Source organism: Equus asinus, chromosome 5 (assembly GCF_041296235.1).
Source record: "Equus asinus isolate D_3611 breed Donkey chromosome 5, EquAss-T2T_v2, whole genome shotgun sequence".
NCBI classification, from domain to species: Eukaryota; Metazoa; Chordata; class Mammalia; order Perissodactyla; family Equidae; genus Equus; species Equus asinus.
This window is the reverse complement of record NC_091794.1, coordinates 71,079,254-71,094,117: the sequence shown is the minus strand read 5'-3', so window position 1 is coordinate 71,094,117 and position 14,864 is coordinate 71,079,254. Positions and strand designations below refer to the sequence as shown.

Genomic DNA, 14,864 nt, shown 5'->3' with positions numbered 1-14,864 from the left:
CACACTGGTTACTGAGGGCTGCTTTCACGTAGTGTGGCCTGTTTGTTTACTGCCTGCTTCCCCCACAGTCTGTAAGCTCCATTGAGGGCAGGCTCTTGTCTGTCTTCTTCCTCAGTTTATACCTGGCAGGTAGATCACATATGGCATATAACAGGTCCTTATTTAATATTTGTTGAACAAAGTAATGTTTTCATTTTAGCCTCACAGCTGCCACAGAAGGGTATAATTATTAGTCCCTTTTTAGATGAGTAAATTGTGGCTCAGACGGGTTGACTTCCCTAAGTTCACACTGTTAATAAGTAGTGGAGCCAGGCTTCAAACTCAAATTCAAGCTGGACTCTAAAGCCTGTGTCCTTAATCCTCCCCAAAACTGCCTCTGCTGAAAGCTGGTGTCACGCCCCGGGCTAGGGGGCTGAGTGGTTGTCCTGGATACCTTCCATTTGCCTCTTTGGATTCACTCTCTCCTCATCTGCATTATGCTCTGTACAACAACAAGCTGACCCATATGGGAACCACCATCAATGGGTTTGGCTCCCTAGCCTTCTGGCTTTCAGTTGTGTTCAGCAAAATATTGGAGGGAGAGAAGGAGCAGACAGAGGTCAGGATATTTGTCCTCCTGACTCCCCTCTAACAGGGTTGCCTCTGGCTGGCTAATGCTCTGAAGGTGACCCTCCCTACTACAGCATGTGTAGAGTGCCTAGTACTGTGCTGTGTGCACCTGACACATGCTCATTCAACAGTAGCTGTCAGTCACTTCCCAAGGCTCTCACATCCTCTCAGGTGGCCCCCCTCGCCCCAGCTGCCCTCACTGGAAGAAGAGGGTTTTCTTATCCCTGTTCAACAATTATGGAAACAACAGGAGGAAGAAGCTGGGGATCCCAGTAAACTTAAGATGATGCAGCTGCTAGAAAACCCTGCCATTTTAGCACATTCCCACTGAGGGAGGGAGGGGGTCCTGCTCTGTTCAGAAACCCTGCTCTCAATGTGGAGGTGTGGCCAGAGCAAGGCAGCCTGGGTGGTGAGGGGCCCAGAGACTGTGGGCAACAGAGGTGAGGATGGAGTTGGGCAGCCTGGAACAGAGAAGACCCAGTGATCATGGTCCTCAAATCTCGCTGGCTGTCCTGCAGGGCAAGGAGTAGACTTGTTTGATGTGACTGGAGAGGCCAATGGAGGAAGTCAAAGGGAGACAAATTTGGGAATATGAGGGAAAAAAAACCCACTTTCTAATGGGCAGAGCTGCCCCCAAATTAAACAGGCCCTACGGGAAGTAATGAGCGCCCTCTCTGGACGTACGTGAGCAGCCCTGCATGCCCCCCTGCAGCATGCCCCAGCCTGAGGAAAGACTTCCTGCCCTGGGAGCTTCTACAAGGCAATCTCTAGAGCCCTCTTCTGCTCCGAGATGCTCTGATTCTATGATATGATGAGTGCACAGTGGCGTCTCGGGAGAACTCTGGCAACAAGTGTCCAAAGAACCCTTGGTCAGGGTTTAACAGGCTGAGGGGCCCACATGGACTTTCTTGCCCATGGGCTGTGTCTGAGTGGCCCAGGGCCTTCCAAAGCCCTCGAGATAGCTCTTGTGGGGCTGGCCCAGCAGCCAAGTGGTTAAGTTCATGTGCTCCACTTCGGCGGCCTGGGATTTGCCAGTTTGGATCCTGGGTGCGGACCTACACACCACTCATCAAGCCATGCTGAGGCAGTGTCCCACATAGAAGAACTAGAATAACCTACAACTGGGATATACAACTATGTACTGGGGCTTTGGGGAGGAAAAAAAGAAGAGGAAGATTGGCCACAGATGTTAGCTCAGGGCCAATCTTCCTCACAAAAAACAAAAAGGAAAGAAAAAGAAAAAAGATAGCTCTTGTGACAGACACATGAGGACTGAGCACTTGCAGTGAGAGAATGGGAGGTTTGGAGTGGGAACACTCACCCTTGCAGAGGGTCGACAGCAATGGCCCGGGGTTCGCTGAGGTCACGGCTGAAGAGAGTGTGTCGGCGGCCGCCATCGACCGTGGCCACTGAGATGGTCTTATTGCCTGAGTCAGTCCAGTAGATGTGCTTGTGGACCCAGTCCACGGCCAGGCCCTCTGGAGAGTGCAGCTGCTCGTCAATGAGGACCTCCTGCTCTGCCGGGTCACTGGCCTTGTCCATGTAGGCACTAGGAGCAACCAGAGCTGGCCATGGGGCAGGTGTCCCACCCACAGGTCCATCTGGAGCTGCCTGCGCACCCTTCCCCTCTCTCTCTTCCCTCTGGGCCCTGGCAGTGGATTTCAGAGGAACTTGGCTAATTTCTGTTCAACATATTCCCTGGGCCACCAGGGTAAGGACATAGGCTTGAATCAGCCAGAGCCTCTGGCCTGGAGCTGTTTAGCAGGGGACAGAAATTTACAGCCAGATAATTATAGTACAGTATGATTACAGAAAGCATTTGAGGCTATAGCAGCAAAGAAATGGAGACTACATCATCCTGGAGGTTTGGAGAAAGCTTTGTAGTTGGGTCCTGAAGGAGTCATGTACCAGGAACACAAACAACAGAAAGCAGAGGGAACAGCATGTGCACTTGCCCAGAGGTGTTTATTCTGGAATAGTGATATATTCAGTGGGAGTAGAGCTGGATACGTGGGATGTAAGACTGGGAGTGAATGCAGGTGGGGGCCCCACCCTGACAGGCTCTGCAGGCCATGCTAAGTCGGGATTTTATCCTGGAGAGGTAAGTGAACAGGCTGGAGGACAGGGTCAGATGGGCATGTTAGATCACTGTGGCACCTGTGGAACATGAGCTGGACTGAAGGCGAGGGATTGGGGTGGGGAGGCTGGTGAGGAGGCTGTTACAGCGTCCAGCATTCAGGGGAGAGATAAAGAGGGTCTGCAGAAGCACTGTCTCGTGAGGATGGAGAAGGGGCTGAGAACGGAGTAGATGCTCAGGAGGCAACCTTAGCAGGACTGTCTGTCTCCCAAGTGCTTCTCTCTCATACCCTCTCTCCAGGCGACTGGTTCCACAGTGCCCACTGCCATCCATAACTCTGACCTTCCCATCCCAATTGGCTCCAGATTGTAAAGCCAACTGGCCTCTCTCGGATGTCCCCTGGACACCCTGAAGTCAACACATCCAAAACTGCTCATCCCCATTCCCCTTCCCCCAGACAGACAGACAGACAGACAGACAGACTCCCCCCACCTCCACTGCTCCCATCTCTGAGAACACCACCACCATCCCCGAGACCTCCCGAGCTAGAAACAGAAACTCCCAAAATGAACCTGCGAGTTCATTTTTGCTCTTCCTCCTTCAGCACCTTAACCAGTCTGTCATCAAATCCTGCCTCTTTCCGTCATAACTGTTGGACAGGCCCTGCTCTAGCTGTTTCTGGGTGGGTGGGTGTGAACTCAGTGTGTGTCTCTGGGTGTTGGAAGTGGTGGGCATTGAGTTGTCTGTGAGGAGCACTTGGGAATATTTGCTTCCATCCCTCCATCCCATCATTCTCTGAACAGGCTACTACCCAGAGCCTGGTCATCAGCAGTCCTGCCTTGTGGATCTCAGGGTAAAAAAGGAGAAGGCTGCCAGAAGGGGGCCCAGATAGGCAAGGAGGCAGGCTTGTGGTATCTGAGAAGGACCTAGGCCTGAGCCTCCTTGGGTATGTGAGGAGCCCTCCCGAGAGCCGGTCCACTGACTGTGGTGTGAGGGCTGGACTAGGGGTAGTGCCATCCAGGAGGATTCCCCAACCCCCAGATTGGGTAAGAGGCCTCCTCTGTACTTCCCCCATTGATTATCACAGTGGATGTCACTATGTTATAAGTAGGACCCCCAGAGAGGACCACGCCTGAGACATTTTTGAGTCCCCGGGATCCAACACACGGACATGTGAGCTGCTTTGAAATTCCTCACCAAAGCCAGGGATTTCTTCCTTTCTGCCCTGGCTGAATACTTCCTGTATCTTGCACTGCCCCACTAGGCCAGCAGAGGTCAGTCAAAGCCCAGGTGTGTGGGGCTCAAAGCCACTCCCTCAACTGAGCCCTCAGCCTAGGCCAGCCCTGGGTGGGGAAGTCCTGGCAGTTCCCTATCTCCTGTGATCCTGCGTCCCTTGACACCCCCACCTCTGTTCTGGGGAATCCTAGAGGCAAAGGGGGTGCAGAGGCTAGCCTTCTCCTTCTCCTCTGTCAGCCCCTGCTCCCACCCAGGCCTGGCTGCAGGACACCTGCCACTGCTCACCTGTAGATCTTGCGGTAGGAGAGGTCACACCAGTAGATGCGATTGGTGGCAACTTCAACATCCAGTGCCACGACGTTCTTGAGCATAGGGATGAGGCGCGAGTAGTCCCGCTTCACCAGGTCTATCCTCCGTACTTCGTGCCGGTTGGTGAAGATTAGAGACGGGCTTCTGCCGGCTGCCGTGCAGGGAGGGTGAGAGAGAAAGGATCAGTGCAAGAGGCAGGGAGTCTGGAGAGCAAGGCCCTGTCATAGTTTGCTGGTGATGCCTCATTTTCCTATAAAATAGGGGTGACAATTCCTACCTCACAGGTTAGAGGAGTAGATGAAATAATGGGTACGTAAATCATAAGATGCAAAGCACCATGCATACCAGAAGGATTTTTATCCTTTTTATTAGACACAAAGGCCCTCAAAATCTCTTATGATTCCTATTTCCTCTTTGGGCTGGCACTGAAGGCCTTCTGCAGTGTGACCCCAAGCTCTACCTCCAGCCTCATCACTCACCTCCCTAACACACCTTGATTCCACCCCCCAGACTACCTGTCATTCCTTAGCCATGGCAGAGCTTTGCTGCCCTGGGGTCTTTGCTCAAGTCATCCCCTCTTTCTAGAATGCATTTCTTCCCAGCAACTACCACCTCCTCTGCTTAGGGCCCCACTGCAATGTTCAAGAAGGGGCGATGTGAGCATTAAGTATTTTAGGAGGACGACTGAGGCTACAGTGTGGAGCAGACATCAGGGCTGGGGTGAGATTCAAGGGAGGAGATTCAAGGGGGTTGGAGTGAGTCCTTAGTTTATACAGAGTATATTTGGGGACGTGGCAAGAGATGCAGCTGTAGAGGCTGGCAGGGCCAGCTCACAAAAGGTCCTGTGAGCTTGGTGAAGAGTCTGCACTTTATTCTGAGCCACTAGCAGGGGTAGGATGTGTGTAATATATGACACAGATTATGTACATGCAATGGAGACAACGTACAACTGCCCGTGTAAACACAAACCCATTTTTAGACTTAGGATGAGATTTTAGGAAGCGCATCAGTGACCCAGACATTCCTGGCTGCTCTACATGGAGGGTCACTGTCCCACAGGCCTAGGAGGGCCTAGCACCCAGCACAGGCTGCCACTCCCTCAGCCTGTGTTCAGATGTGTCGGGCCACTCTCAGGCACCAACACTGTGTGAGTGGCAACACCTGTCCCTGGAGCTACCTGTGCCTTCTCCACCTCTTGTTTTCCAGCTGACACTTCTGCAGGCCACCTGGTCCCTGTCACTATCCATCTGTGCCAGGCTAATATGTTCCCCGGGGGCAGGATGGGACCAGCACAGAGCCATGTGGGGCTTGGGGCTGGGGCTATGACGTGTGTGTAGTGATGGAAACTATTTCAAAGCAAGGTTGGGGTGAGAGGGAGGGCGTGGTACAACAGAGAGCATAGGAAAATCGGGCTCCAAGTGCAGGGTTCAAGGCCCAGCTCTGCCACTGACAAAGTGTGATTTTCCCCATCCCCAAATGAGAGTAGTGACACACTTTATCTTCCTGAAGGCAGGAGCTGGGCTACAGGGTATCTTGAAGTGATTTTTACTGAGAGCTGTCACTATGACAGGAACCCTGTGTGTTTATGGTTTGAGTTTTTGTGTAACTGCACTTCAGATATTCATTTGGCGGGGGGGAGGTCTGTGTATACATGAGCAGTTGTGTCTTGTCTCCACTGCACGTATATAATCCGTGTGAATATCACGTGTCCCATGTGGGGGTAAAAACAGGTTGCATGTTACCTGTGATGTGCTAATGTATGTGTTGTATAGTTTGGGTGGTATGTTTTTTGGGTTTATGGGCTGCATGTCAATTACCGTGCCTGCTGTATTGCTATAATTTATACATTGTGTATTGTATTTGTGCATCTCAACTCCAGACTCATATATCCAACTGCCTACTCAATACTTCTTAGATGTCTGAATAGTTTTCATAAATTTAACACGTCCAAATCAATCTCATATTCCCCCAAACCTGCTTTTCTCACCATCTTTCCCAAATCCATAAATAGCAATCCTATTTTTCTAGTTGATGGCCAAAAACCTTGGAGTCATCTTTGACTCCTGGTTTTCTCTCACATCCCACATTTAATTCATAAGCAAATCCTATTGCTTCACAAGAAAGCCTGACCTTCAAAATAGATCCATCCAGTCTGTCCCCTTCTCATTACTCCCACTGCAACATTCTGGTCCAAGCCACCATCTCCTACCTGTCTTCTGGATTATAGTCATGTGATGGGATATCTTCTGAGAAATGTGTCGTTAGGCAATTTGGTCATCGTGTGAACATCACAGAGTGTACTTAAAGAAACATAGACGGTACAGCCTACTACACACCCAGGCTACGTGGGACAGATCTTATGGGACCACTGTCATATATAGGGTCCATTGTTGACTTAACTGTCATTATGCAGCCCATGAGTATAGTGCAAAAACCTCTTAAATGGTTTCCCTGCTTCCTCCCTTGCCCCCTACAGTCCATTCTCAACACAGCAACCAGAGGGAGCCTGTTAAAATGTAAGGCACACCATGTCCCTCCTCTACTCAAAACCCTCAAAGGTGGGGCTGGCCCCGTGGCCGACTGGTTAAGTTCGCGCACTCCGCTGCAGGCGGCCCAGTGTTTCGTTGGTTCAAATCCTGGGCGTGGACATGGCACTGTTCATCAAGTCATGCTGAGGCAGCGTCCCACATGCCACAACCAGAAGGACACACAACGAAGAATATACAACTATGTACTGGGGGGCTTTGGGGAGAAAAAGGAAAAAAAAGAAATAAAATCTTTAAAAAAACCCCAAAAAACCCTCAAAGGCTTCCTGCTGACTGAGAGTGAAATCAAGTCAGCTCTTAAAATGGTCGAAGGCCCTTGTGACCTGCCCAGTCACCTCTCTGACGTCAGTTCCTTCTATTCTCCTTGCTCCAGTGGCACTGGCTTCCTCATTGTTATCCGAAGACACCAGGCATGCTCCTGCCTAGGGCCTTTGCACTTTCTGTTCCTTTGGCCTGAAATGCAGTTCCTGCAGGTAAGTGCATGGCTCACTCCTTCACCTCCTTCAGGTCTTTACTCAGATGTCCCCTCCTCAGTGAGGGCTTCCCTGACCGCTCTATCTAAAACTGTAACCCACTGCATTTCTGGACTTCCCTGTCCCTTCCTTACGTTATATTTCTCCTGAACTCTCATCACCATCTGCCATACACTGTATTTATCTCTTTATCTGATTTCTTGTCTTTCTCACCCATGAGGATGTAAGTCCCAGGAGGGCAGGCAGGGATTTTGCTTACTGCTGAATCCCAACAGTGTCTACAACAATGTGAGATGTTCAGTAAAGAAGTGAATAAAATGAATGAATTCAGCTGGCTGAACCGATCAACGTGAAGATCTGCGCATGTCATGCTCTTTGTGTGGGCAGCCTATGCTGTGTGCGCAGTGTGCGTGGTCCAGTCTGTGTCTGTATGTTGTGTACTGTGCAAGTGCAATCTCTGTGAGCTGACTGGGTGGCTCTGTGCAGTGTCTGCGTGGGTGTTAGTGTGCAGTGCATTGTGTGTCTAACGTATATTTGCACTCTGAGCACTGTATGTGCCATCTGCTTTCTGTGTGTGTGTGTGTGCATGCACGTGCGTGCACAGCCGCTTGTCACATATGTGGAAGCATGCTGCTTTCTGTACCCTCTCAGAGCTGCCCTCCCGCCCTCCACCTTGGGGTGTCCATACCGACGGCCTTGCAGTTCTTGGTCAGTGTGTCCATCTCGTAGCCAGGGTGGCACTCGCACTTAAAGTAGCCCTTGTAGTTGACACAGATCTGGCTGCAGGCATCTGGGTCCTCACACTCATCAATGTCTGTGGGGAGAAGAAGTGGTCAGAACTAGCAGGAAGATCCGCCACTGCTTGAGGGGGTGAGGGGAGGGTCTCACCACCACAGGTCTTCTGGTCCAGGAGCCGGTAGCCCGCTGGGCATGTGCACTCAAAGCCGATCTTGAGGTCGGTGCAGATGTGGGAGCAGCCGCCATTGTTGTGCAGACACTCGTTCAGCCCTGGGGAGGGACGTGGGCTCCTGAGGGTCTAAGAGCCCAGACGGGGGTGGGGGCAGGACAGGGGTGGGGCCTAGAGCTGAAGCGGAGACTTAGGGCAGCAGGATTCTCACAGAGCCAGCATGCTCTGCAACCTTATCAGACCTCGGCCTCATTAACCAGGTGACTGGGCAAGAGGAGGTTCAGAGAGGGGCAGATCCTGGCTCAAGGCCAGACACACAGACAGGGACAGAGTGGAACCAGAACTCAGGTCCTCTGCCTCTCAGGCCAGGGCTCTGTCTACTACCAGGCTGGAGGCAGCTAGGCTACCTAAGCTCTTTCCTTTCACAAACACGTTTACACAGCTCCTCCTTCCTCGTGACCTTAGAGTTCAAGGGGCCTGGATGTACCATAATCAACCCTCAGGAAACCCCAAAAATTTTTCTGAAATGCCCTTGCTTAAACATCTCCAGCCTCAGGGCGCCAACTTCCCTCCTGAGGCAGCTAGTTCCACCTGGAACAGCACTGCCTGTTAGAAAGTTCTTCCTCACAGGATCGGCCTCCCTGTAGCCTCTGCTCCCACTCCTAGCTCTGCTGCATGGGGTTAGCTGCAGTCCAATGGCTCCCTCAGAATCTCCTTAAAGCACTGATTTCTGGTCCCCTGCCATTCAGGTGGCTTTCTCTGGATACATTCCATCTGTTCATGTTACTCGCTGGACAGGGCCCAGAGCTAGTCTGCCACCCAGAAGGAGTCTGAACAACAAAGGTTGCCCCCTGCTGAGCTTGTGGTTATCTAAGACTCCCAGGCCTTTTTCTGCACAGAGCTGTTGCTAAGTCAGTTCTCTTCTACCCAAACTAATGCGATGGACTTTTTTCACCTCCTCTGCTCTCAGCACCTGTCCCTGTTCCCACACTTAGTCATGGGCCCGGTCCTGGGACTACCACCTGCCTCAAGGAATGAAGGGATGCCAGGAGGTCATCTGCTTCCCTCATCCTCCACTCCCCCACCACCTTCTGGCAGGGTCCTTGGGGAGGTCAGGGAGGCTAGGACCAAGGCTCACTCAGTTCTCACAGCATCTTCTGAGCTTTAGAATCACAGAGGGTTAATTGTGCAAACCATGGGAAGGTGCCAAACCACCCCTCTGCCCACCAGGCTCATGCACCACCACTCCAGCCAAGCGAAGCAGAGCTGAGCTGAGCCAGCCATGGCCATGAACACAGCTGGTCTGAGCTTCCCACCCTAGGCCATGCACAGCTTTGGGGGCCCCACCTCCAGCCTGAGCCATGCTTAGGGAATGTTCCCCTTTACCCCTGGGCCTCCTCCTGTTTCCCCAGGACGTTGGTGGAACTGAAAGAACAAGACCACAGCAACCTCATGACTGAGGGGCCAGGAGTGACTCAGCCAGGCCCAGCCCTGGGAAGCCCCAGGCTCTTGGGGTGGGCTGAGCCATGGTAGCTTTAGGGTTGTCTCCTTGGGTCACCACCTCCAGGAATCTGTCACTCCAGCCTTCCCTGACCACTCCTATACCACATTATTCCCCCAGCACCATCCATTCATTTGTTCACCCACTTACTCACTGCCTCATTCATGCATCCACTCACTTCCTCCCTCCCCGTTTGCAGGTAGTGGCAACTCAACAACTGTATTTACTGAGCACTTGATGGACTGGCATGTGTAGGGTGGCTCTGAAAGGGGAAAGGAGAGAGCTCAAGGTGCCTCAGGCATCTATGAAAGAGGAAGGCACAGAATCCTCCAGGGCTGAGGTGGGTTGGGGCAAGAGAATGGGCCGGACCTGTCCATCCTTGTCAACCCTTCCCTGGAAGGCCAGCAAGGCAGAGGCTGAAGGGCGTTCCCTGGGCCTTCCCAATTCTCTCTAGTCTGGAGGTGATTCTGCTAGGGGGCCTGCAGGGGAGGAGAGGGGCAGGTGTTCCAGAGAGGACAGAGTAGCATTTGAGGTCCACCATGGAAGGAGGGGGCAGTGTCACTTTCCCCAGCATGTGCGCACACCTGCATGCACACACACACACACACACCAGCTTGTGTGCAGAGGCACAGACAGGCCCATGGACTCCACATTCACATAGATATGGGAACACACACAGAGACCTGTGATGCAATTCCCTTGCCTTACTCAGAGAAGGAGCCATGGATACAGATACTGGCCTCTCACCAGCACAGAGACACAGACGCATGCGTACCTACTTCTCTTTGGCGTGTCATGCAGAAGATGAGAGAGAAGAGAGTCTACTTGGTTAGTAGTCCCTGGCTAGCTCCAAAGCTGGGTGGAGCGGAGGGGCTAGCTTCAGTTCTCCTGCTTCCCTGTCCTCCTTTCCATAGGTTCCTTCTTCTGGGACTTTTCTGGGCAGGGCCTCTGGGGCTGAGGGGATAGTCTGTCTCCTACAAGCTTGAGTGGAGCCTGAGTGACTTTTGCCCAGCTACTCTTCCTTCAAAATCAATTTGTGAATCTTCAAAAGGGGCAGCACATGTTGTTCCTGGGGAACTTCAGAGAATGACACTCCTCTGAGTGCCCAGAAGGGGAGGTACTAGGTGAAAATGGGTCTGCCAGGAAGGTAGGCTCTGTCCTCCCAGGAACTCTCTGTCCAAACCCCTGACCTCAGAAATGAACCTTCCTGGAGACCATACTGGGTTTCCAGCATGTTCTCTGGGATGCCCACCCCATCTACAGCGCAGACTCTCCCATTCTTTTTAGCTTGGAACCCACCCTGACAGCTCTAGCCATGAGGACAGCCACCTCATTCCACTCCTCACTCATGTCCAGAATGTAAGTCTGGTCTCTCAGAAACTCCAAGCTCCTCACGGCTCAGGATGGTGCCCCCTTCTGCTGTGGGGTCTGCACTGCCCTCACCCAGGCCTGGCCTCAGCCAGGTGGCCTTGGGATGCACCTCAGTTGGCCAACTGCCTGCTGTTCCCACCTCTCCTTCTGCAGAGACTCCTGCAGGGGGCTGGAAGGCCTCACAGGCCAGGGCCCTGGCTAGGTCAGCAGGGCAGAAACACTGAAGAAGAGAGAAAGTTCTAGATTACTGAATGTGAAAGGAGCGAGGAAGAGAGGCCGGGTTTGTGAGAGGAAACCTAACTTTTGAGCACCTGGCCTGGAAGGAAAAGGCCCTTAGATTGGTAGAGATGCAGAACGAGAGGCCCCCAAAGGCAAAGAGCCCCATCTGAGGCCACAGGACAGTGCCTGAGTCCAGAGAGGGGGTCAGAGCAGAAAGTGTGCAGAGGGGCAGATCAGGGCCTCAGCCCAGATGCCAGGAGGGGCATGGCAGGGAGGGTTAGTCCAGCAGTAGACAGGTACTGTAGACAGGTACTGTACCACACTCTTTCAGAGGCTCATCCGACCAGTCCCGGCAGTCCCTCTGAGCATCACACACTTTCCTGCCGTCCACGCACTCGCCACTCTTACACTGAAATCTGCGGGGACCCTCACATGGCGATTCTGTCAGGCCAGAGAAAAGAGCGGACATTGCCTGTGAGACCTAGGGCAGGGACGGCTGGGCTGGGCCGGGCCCGTGGGAGGCAAGCAGAGCCCCAGCCCCAGTGCCCACTAGTCTCTGCAGGGTAGCCTAGGGCAGACTGCTGAATACAAGGCTGGTGAGAGCTCTGTTCACAGAAGGACAGGACCCAAGGGACAATCAGGAGCCCAAACATCATCTAGCTGGGCAGGGCCAGGGGTCTGCGTCCGATCTGGCAGTACTGGGGCCCTGGGAGGGAAATGCAGCAGCTCTACAGAGACCCTGAGGGCTGGACTGACCATCCTGGGGGACCTTTGCCCCAGAGGCCCTGGATAGGGTTGGCTGCCTCACTGCTCAACCTTTTATCCATTTCCACAGACGACCAGTGGGTCCGGGTCCCTGCTCCTGCAGGAGGTGAGTGATGACCAGCGCCATCTGAGAATTAAGGGGGCTCCTTGGGGAACAGGACTCTCTGCCTCTGCTCAGTCTGGGAACTAGCGAGAGAGCCGCGTGGAGGCTTGGATGTGGACAAATGGTGGGGGCTGGACTTCCTGCAGTGCCTGTTCATGTCTCCCTAGGGGGGGACATACCCCCCTTTCAGCTTCCGCAAAGTCCATAAAGATCCAGTTCTGGTGCCATTAGAACCCCAGGGAGGCGATCCGGGTAACTTAGGGGCAAGTGCTGCTCTGTGGGAAGACGCATCCCAGGGACCAAGGGGGCCTCTCCTAGCTCTGCTCTCCGAGCCACGGGAGAGCTCAGCACTCTTCCTCATGGAGGACGCTGCCCCTTGCCTCCGACCACACGCACCCTGCAGGCAGCCAGCTTCGTCACTCCCGTCTGGACAGTCCTGTTCCTGGTTGCAGCGCTTGACTGCAGGGACACAAGTCCCATCCCCACACTGGAACTCGTCCCCACGGCAGGTGCCCAGCGCTGCCAAGAGAGGGCAAAGGGAGAGGGTCAGGGCCACTGTGGTGTTGGGACATCTCCCCCACCCCCCACCCCATATAGACCCCTGCCAAGAACAGAATCAGTGGCTGAGCTTGGGAGTCCTCAAAGGACACCTGGCCAAGGCACTTCCAATATACAGAAGGGAAGACTGAAGCTCAGAGAGGGGGAGGGGCTCACCCAGGGTCACATGGCACTCTGGCTGGCAGAGCCAGGACTAAAACTCAGGTCTCCTGTATCCCCCTCCACCGCCTCTCCCACAGCCACCCCTCCAGAGCAGACATGTGGCCTTCTTTTGAGTCTTGGTCTTCATTACTTAACGACTTTATCCCTTCAGCCATCCCTTCCTGAGCACCCACTGTGGCAGGCACTGTGCAGGGGTGGGGAACCCAGAGACTACTAGGAGCCTCCCCATCCTCTGTGAGCTCAAAGGTGCAGAGAGGGGCTGAGGCATGAACAGTGAAGGAAATCACAGTGTGGAATGTGCTGTAAGAGAGAGCGGCTCAGGGACCTGCAGTGGCCCAGGGGAGAGACCCAGCCTAGCTGGAACAGGAGGAATCTGGGCCAGGCCTTGAAGGAATGAGCAGGCCCAGTGGCTAGGGAGGATGGGGGGAGTTACCCAGGTCTACAGGCACTGGAACCAGGGGGGTACTGCCTGGGACCGGGAAGGGCAGGGGTGGGAAGTATGACAGGGAGACCATCACGGAAGGACACAGGTACCCGTGAAGACCCTTGGCCTCTGGAGTTAGACCTGAGCTCCGCAGCTCAGGAGCCACGTGACCTCAACCAAGTCTCTCTACTTTTCCCAGGCTCGGTCTCCCCCGCAGTGAAGGGGGGTAACACGGGCGGAGCAGGCGAGCAAGGACAGGTCTTGGGCCGTGCGGCGGGGCCGCGCACTGTGGGGGCGGCGGGGGCTTACGGCAGTCGGCCTCGTCGGACTTGTCCTTGCAGTCGCGGTCGCCGTCGCAGCGCCAGCCCAGGTGCACGCACTCGCCGCTGCGGCAGGCGAACTGGGCGGCGGCGGCGCAGGCGGCGGGCGCGGGCGTGGGCCCGGGGCCGGTGCGGCCGCACAGCTCGGCTGCCTCGTCGGCGCGGTCCTCGCAGTCAAACTGGCGGTCGCAGACCCAGCGCTCGGGGATGCAGGCGCCGTCGTCGCCACCGCAGCGGAACTCGCCGGGCCCGCAGGCCGGGTCGGCACAGCCGCGCTCGTCGCTGCCGTCGCCGCAGTCGTCGTCGCCGTCGCACACGAACACGGCGGCCAGGCACGAGCGGTTGCTGCACTGGAACTCGTGCGGGGCGCACACTGCGCAGGACAGAGAGCCGGTCGGCCTGCCGGACCCCATCCCGGCGCCCCGGGCCCGCCGGTCCTGCTGCAGGGGCCCTGACCCTCACAAGTGGGCGGGAAGGGCCCTGCTGGGGGGCCAAGTGGTGGACATGTGGTTGGGGACAGCAAAGGGGGCCTTCCAGTCTGTGCCCTGCAAGGGTCATGCGGGTGACCTCGGGCATTACACTTGCCCTCTCTGAACCTCCCCAGTCTCACTGGGAGTGGGAATTCCTGCCCTCCTGCCAGCGGGATGGTGGGACTAGGAGAGTCTCTAAAGCTGCAGAGCAGTGCCTGTCTGGAAGGACTTTGTGATGTCCCTAGGAAATGTAACATGACGCTGACACTTCCAGGTGTGAAAGGACACCACCTTGTTAGGTGGGGGGCTGTTTCCTTACAGCACAGCTCAGGCCCCTCCCCACCCCATGCACTATCCCATCTGAGTGCCCTGGCCTGGCACCTAAGGCCACTGGCGTCGACCCACTGCCCTGCTCCATCACCTCACACAGCCTGGCTTCAGCCACACTAGACCATTTGCACATGGGCCTTTGCCCAAGCTGTTCCCTCTGTTCGGTACCCACCTGGTGCCCACCACTGTCTCTACATTCCACAGTGATGAGTTCTCATTCTCCAAGGGCCCAAACTCCACCTCTTTCATAACATGCTTCATGCTCCTCTGCTTGGGAAGTCTGCCTCCTCCTCTGCTCTCCTTTTAGGTGCCCTTCACAGCCTGCTCAGGTGTCTGGGTCTCATGTCCTTCTCCATCTGCCCCACAGCCACAAGCTGCCTGGGGATGGACTCCGAGACTGACCCAACTTGCCCTGAGGGCCTGGCACAGAGCTCCCTGCAGTGGGCAGATGTGAAGTCGATAGAGGCTGGACCAGCTCAGTGTG

The 14,864-nt window shown here is 54.7% G+C and overlaps 1 protein-coding gene across 10 annotated transcripts in view; it reads right to left on the bottom strand.

Moving 5' to 3' along the window:
* Window positions 1-14,864, bottom strand: part of LRP8 (LDL receptor related protein 8) — an 81,943-nt gene that overhangs the window by 21,297 nt on the left and 45,782 nt on the right. For 3 of the 10 annotated variants that reach the window (XM_070509889.1, XM_044770820.2, XM_044770832.2), the window contains exons 5-11: window positions 13,570-13,953; window positions 12,513-12,635; window positions 11,567-11,689; window positions 8,139-8,258; window positions 7,939-8,064; window positions 4,208-4,382; window positions 1,931-2,158 (exon numbers count right to left, since the gene is read on the bottom strand). In XM_070509889.1, coding sequence (XP_070365990.1) covers window positions 1,931-2,158; window positions 4,208-4,382; window positions 7,939-8,064; window positions 8,139-8,258; window positions 11,567-11,689; window positions 12,513-12,635; window positions 13,570-13,953 — 1,279 coding nt within the window. Of the gene's footprint in view, window positions 1-1,930; window positions 2,159-4,207; window positions 4,383-7,938; window positions 8,065-8,138; window positions 8,259-9,543; window positions 9,583-11,566; window positions 11,690-12,512; window positions 12,636-13,569; window positions 13,954-14,864 lie in introns of all 10 variants that reach the window. The other 7 variants (XM_044770825.2, XM_044770827.2, XM_014844326.3 and 4 more) reach the window with 5 other exon arrangements.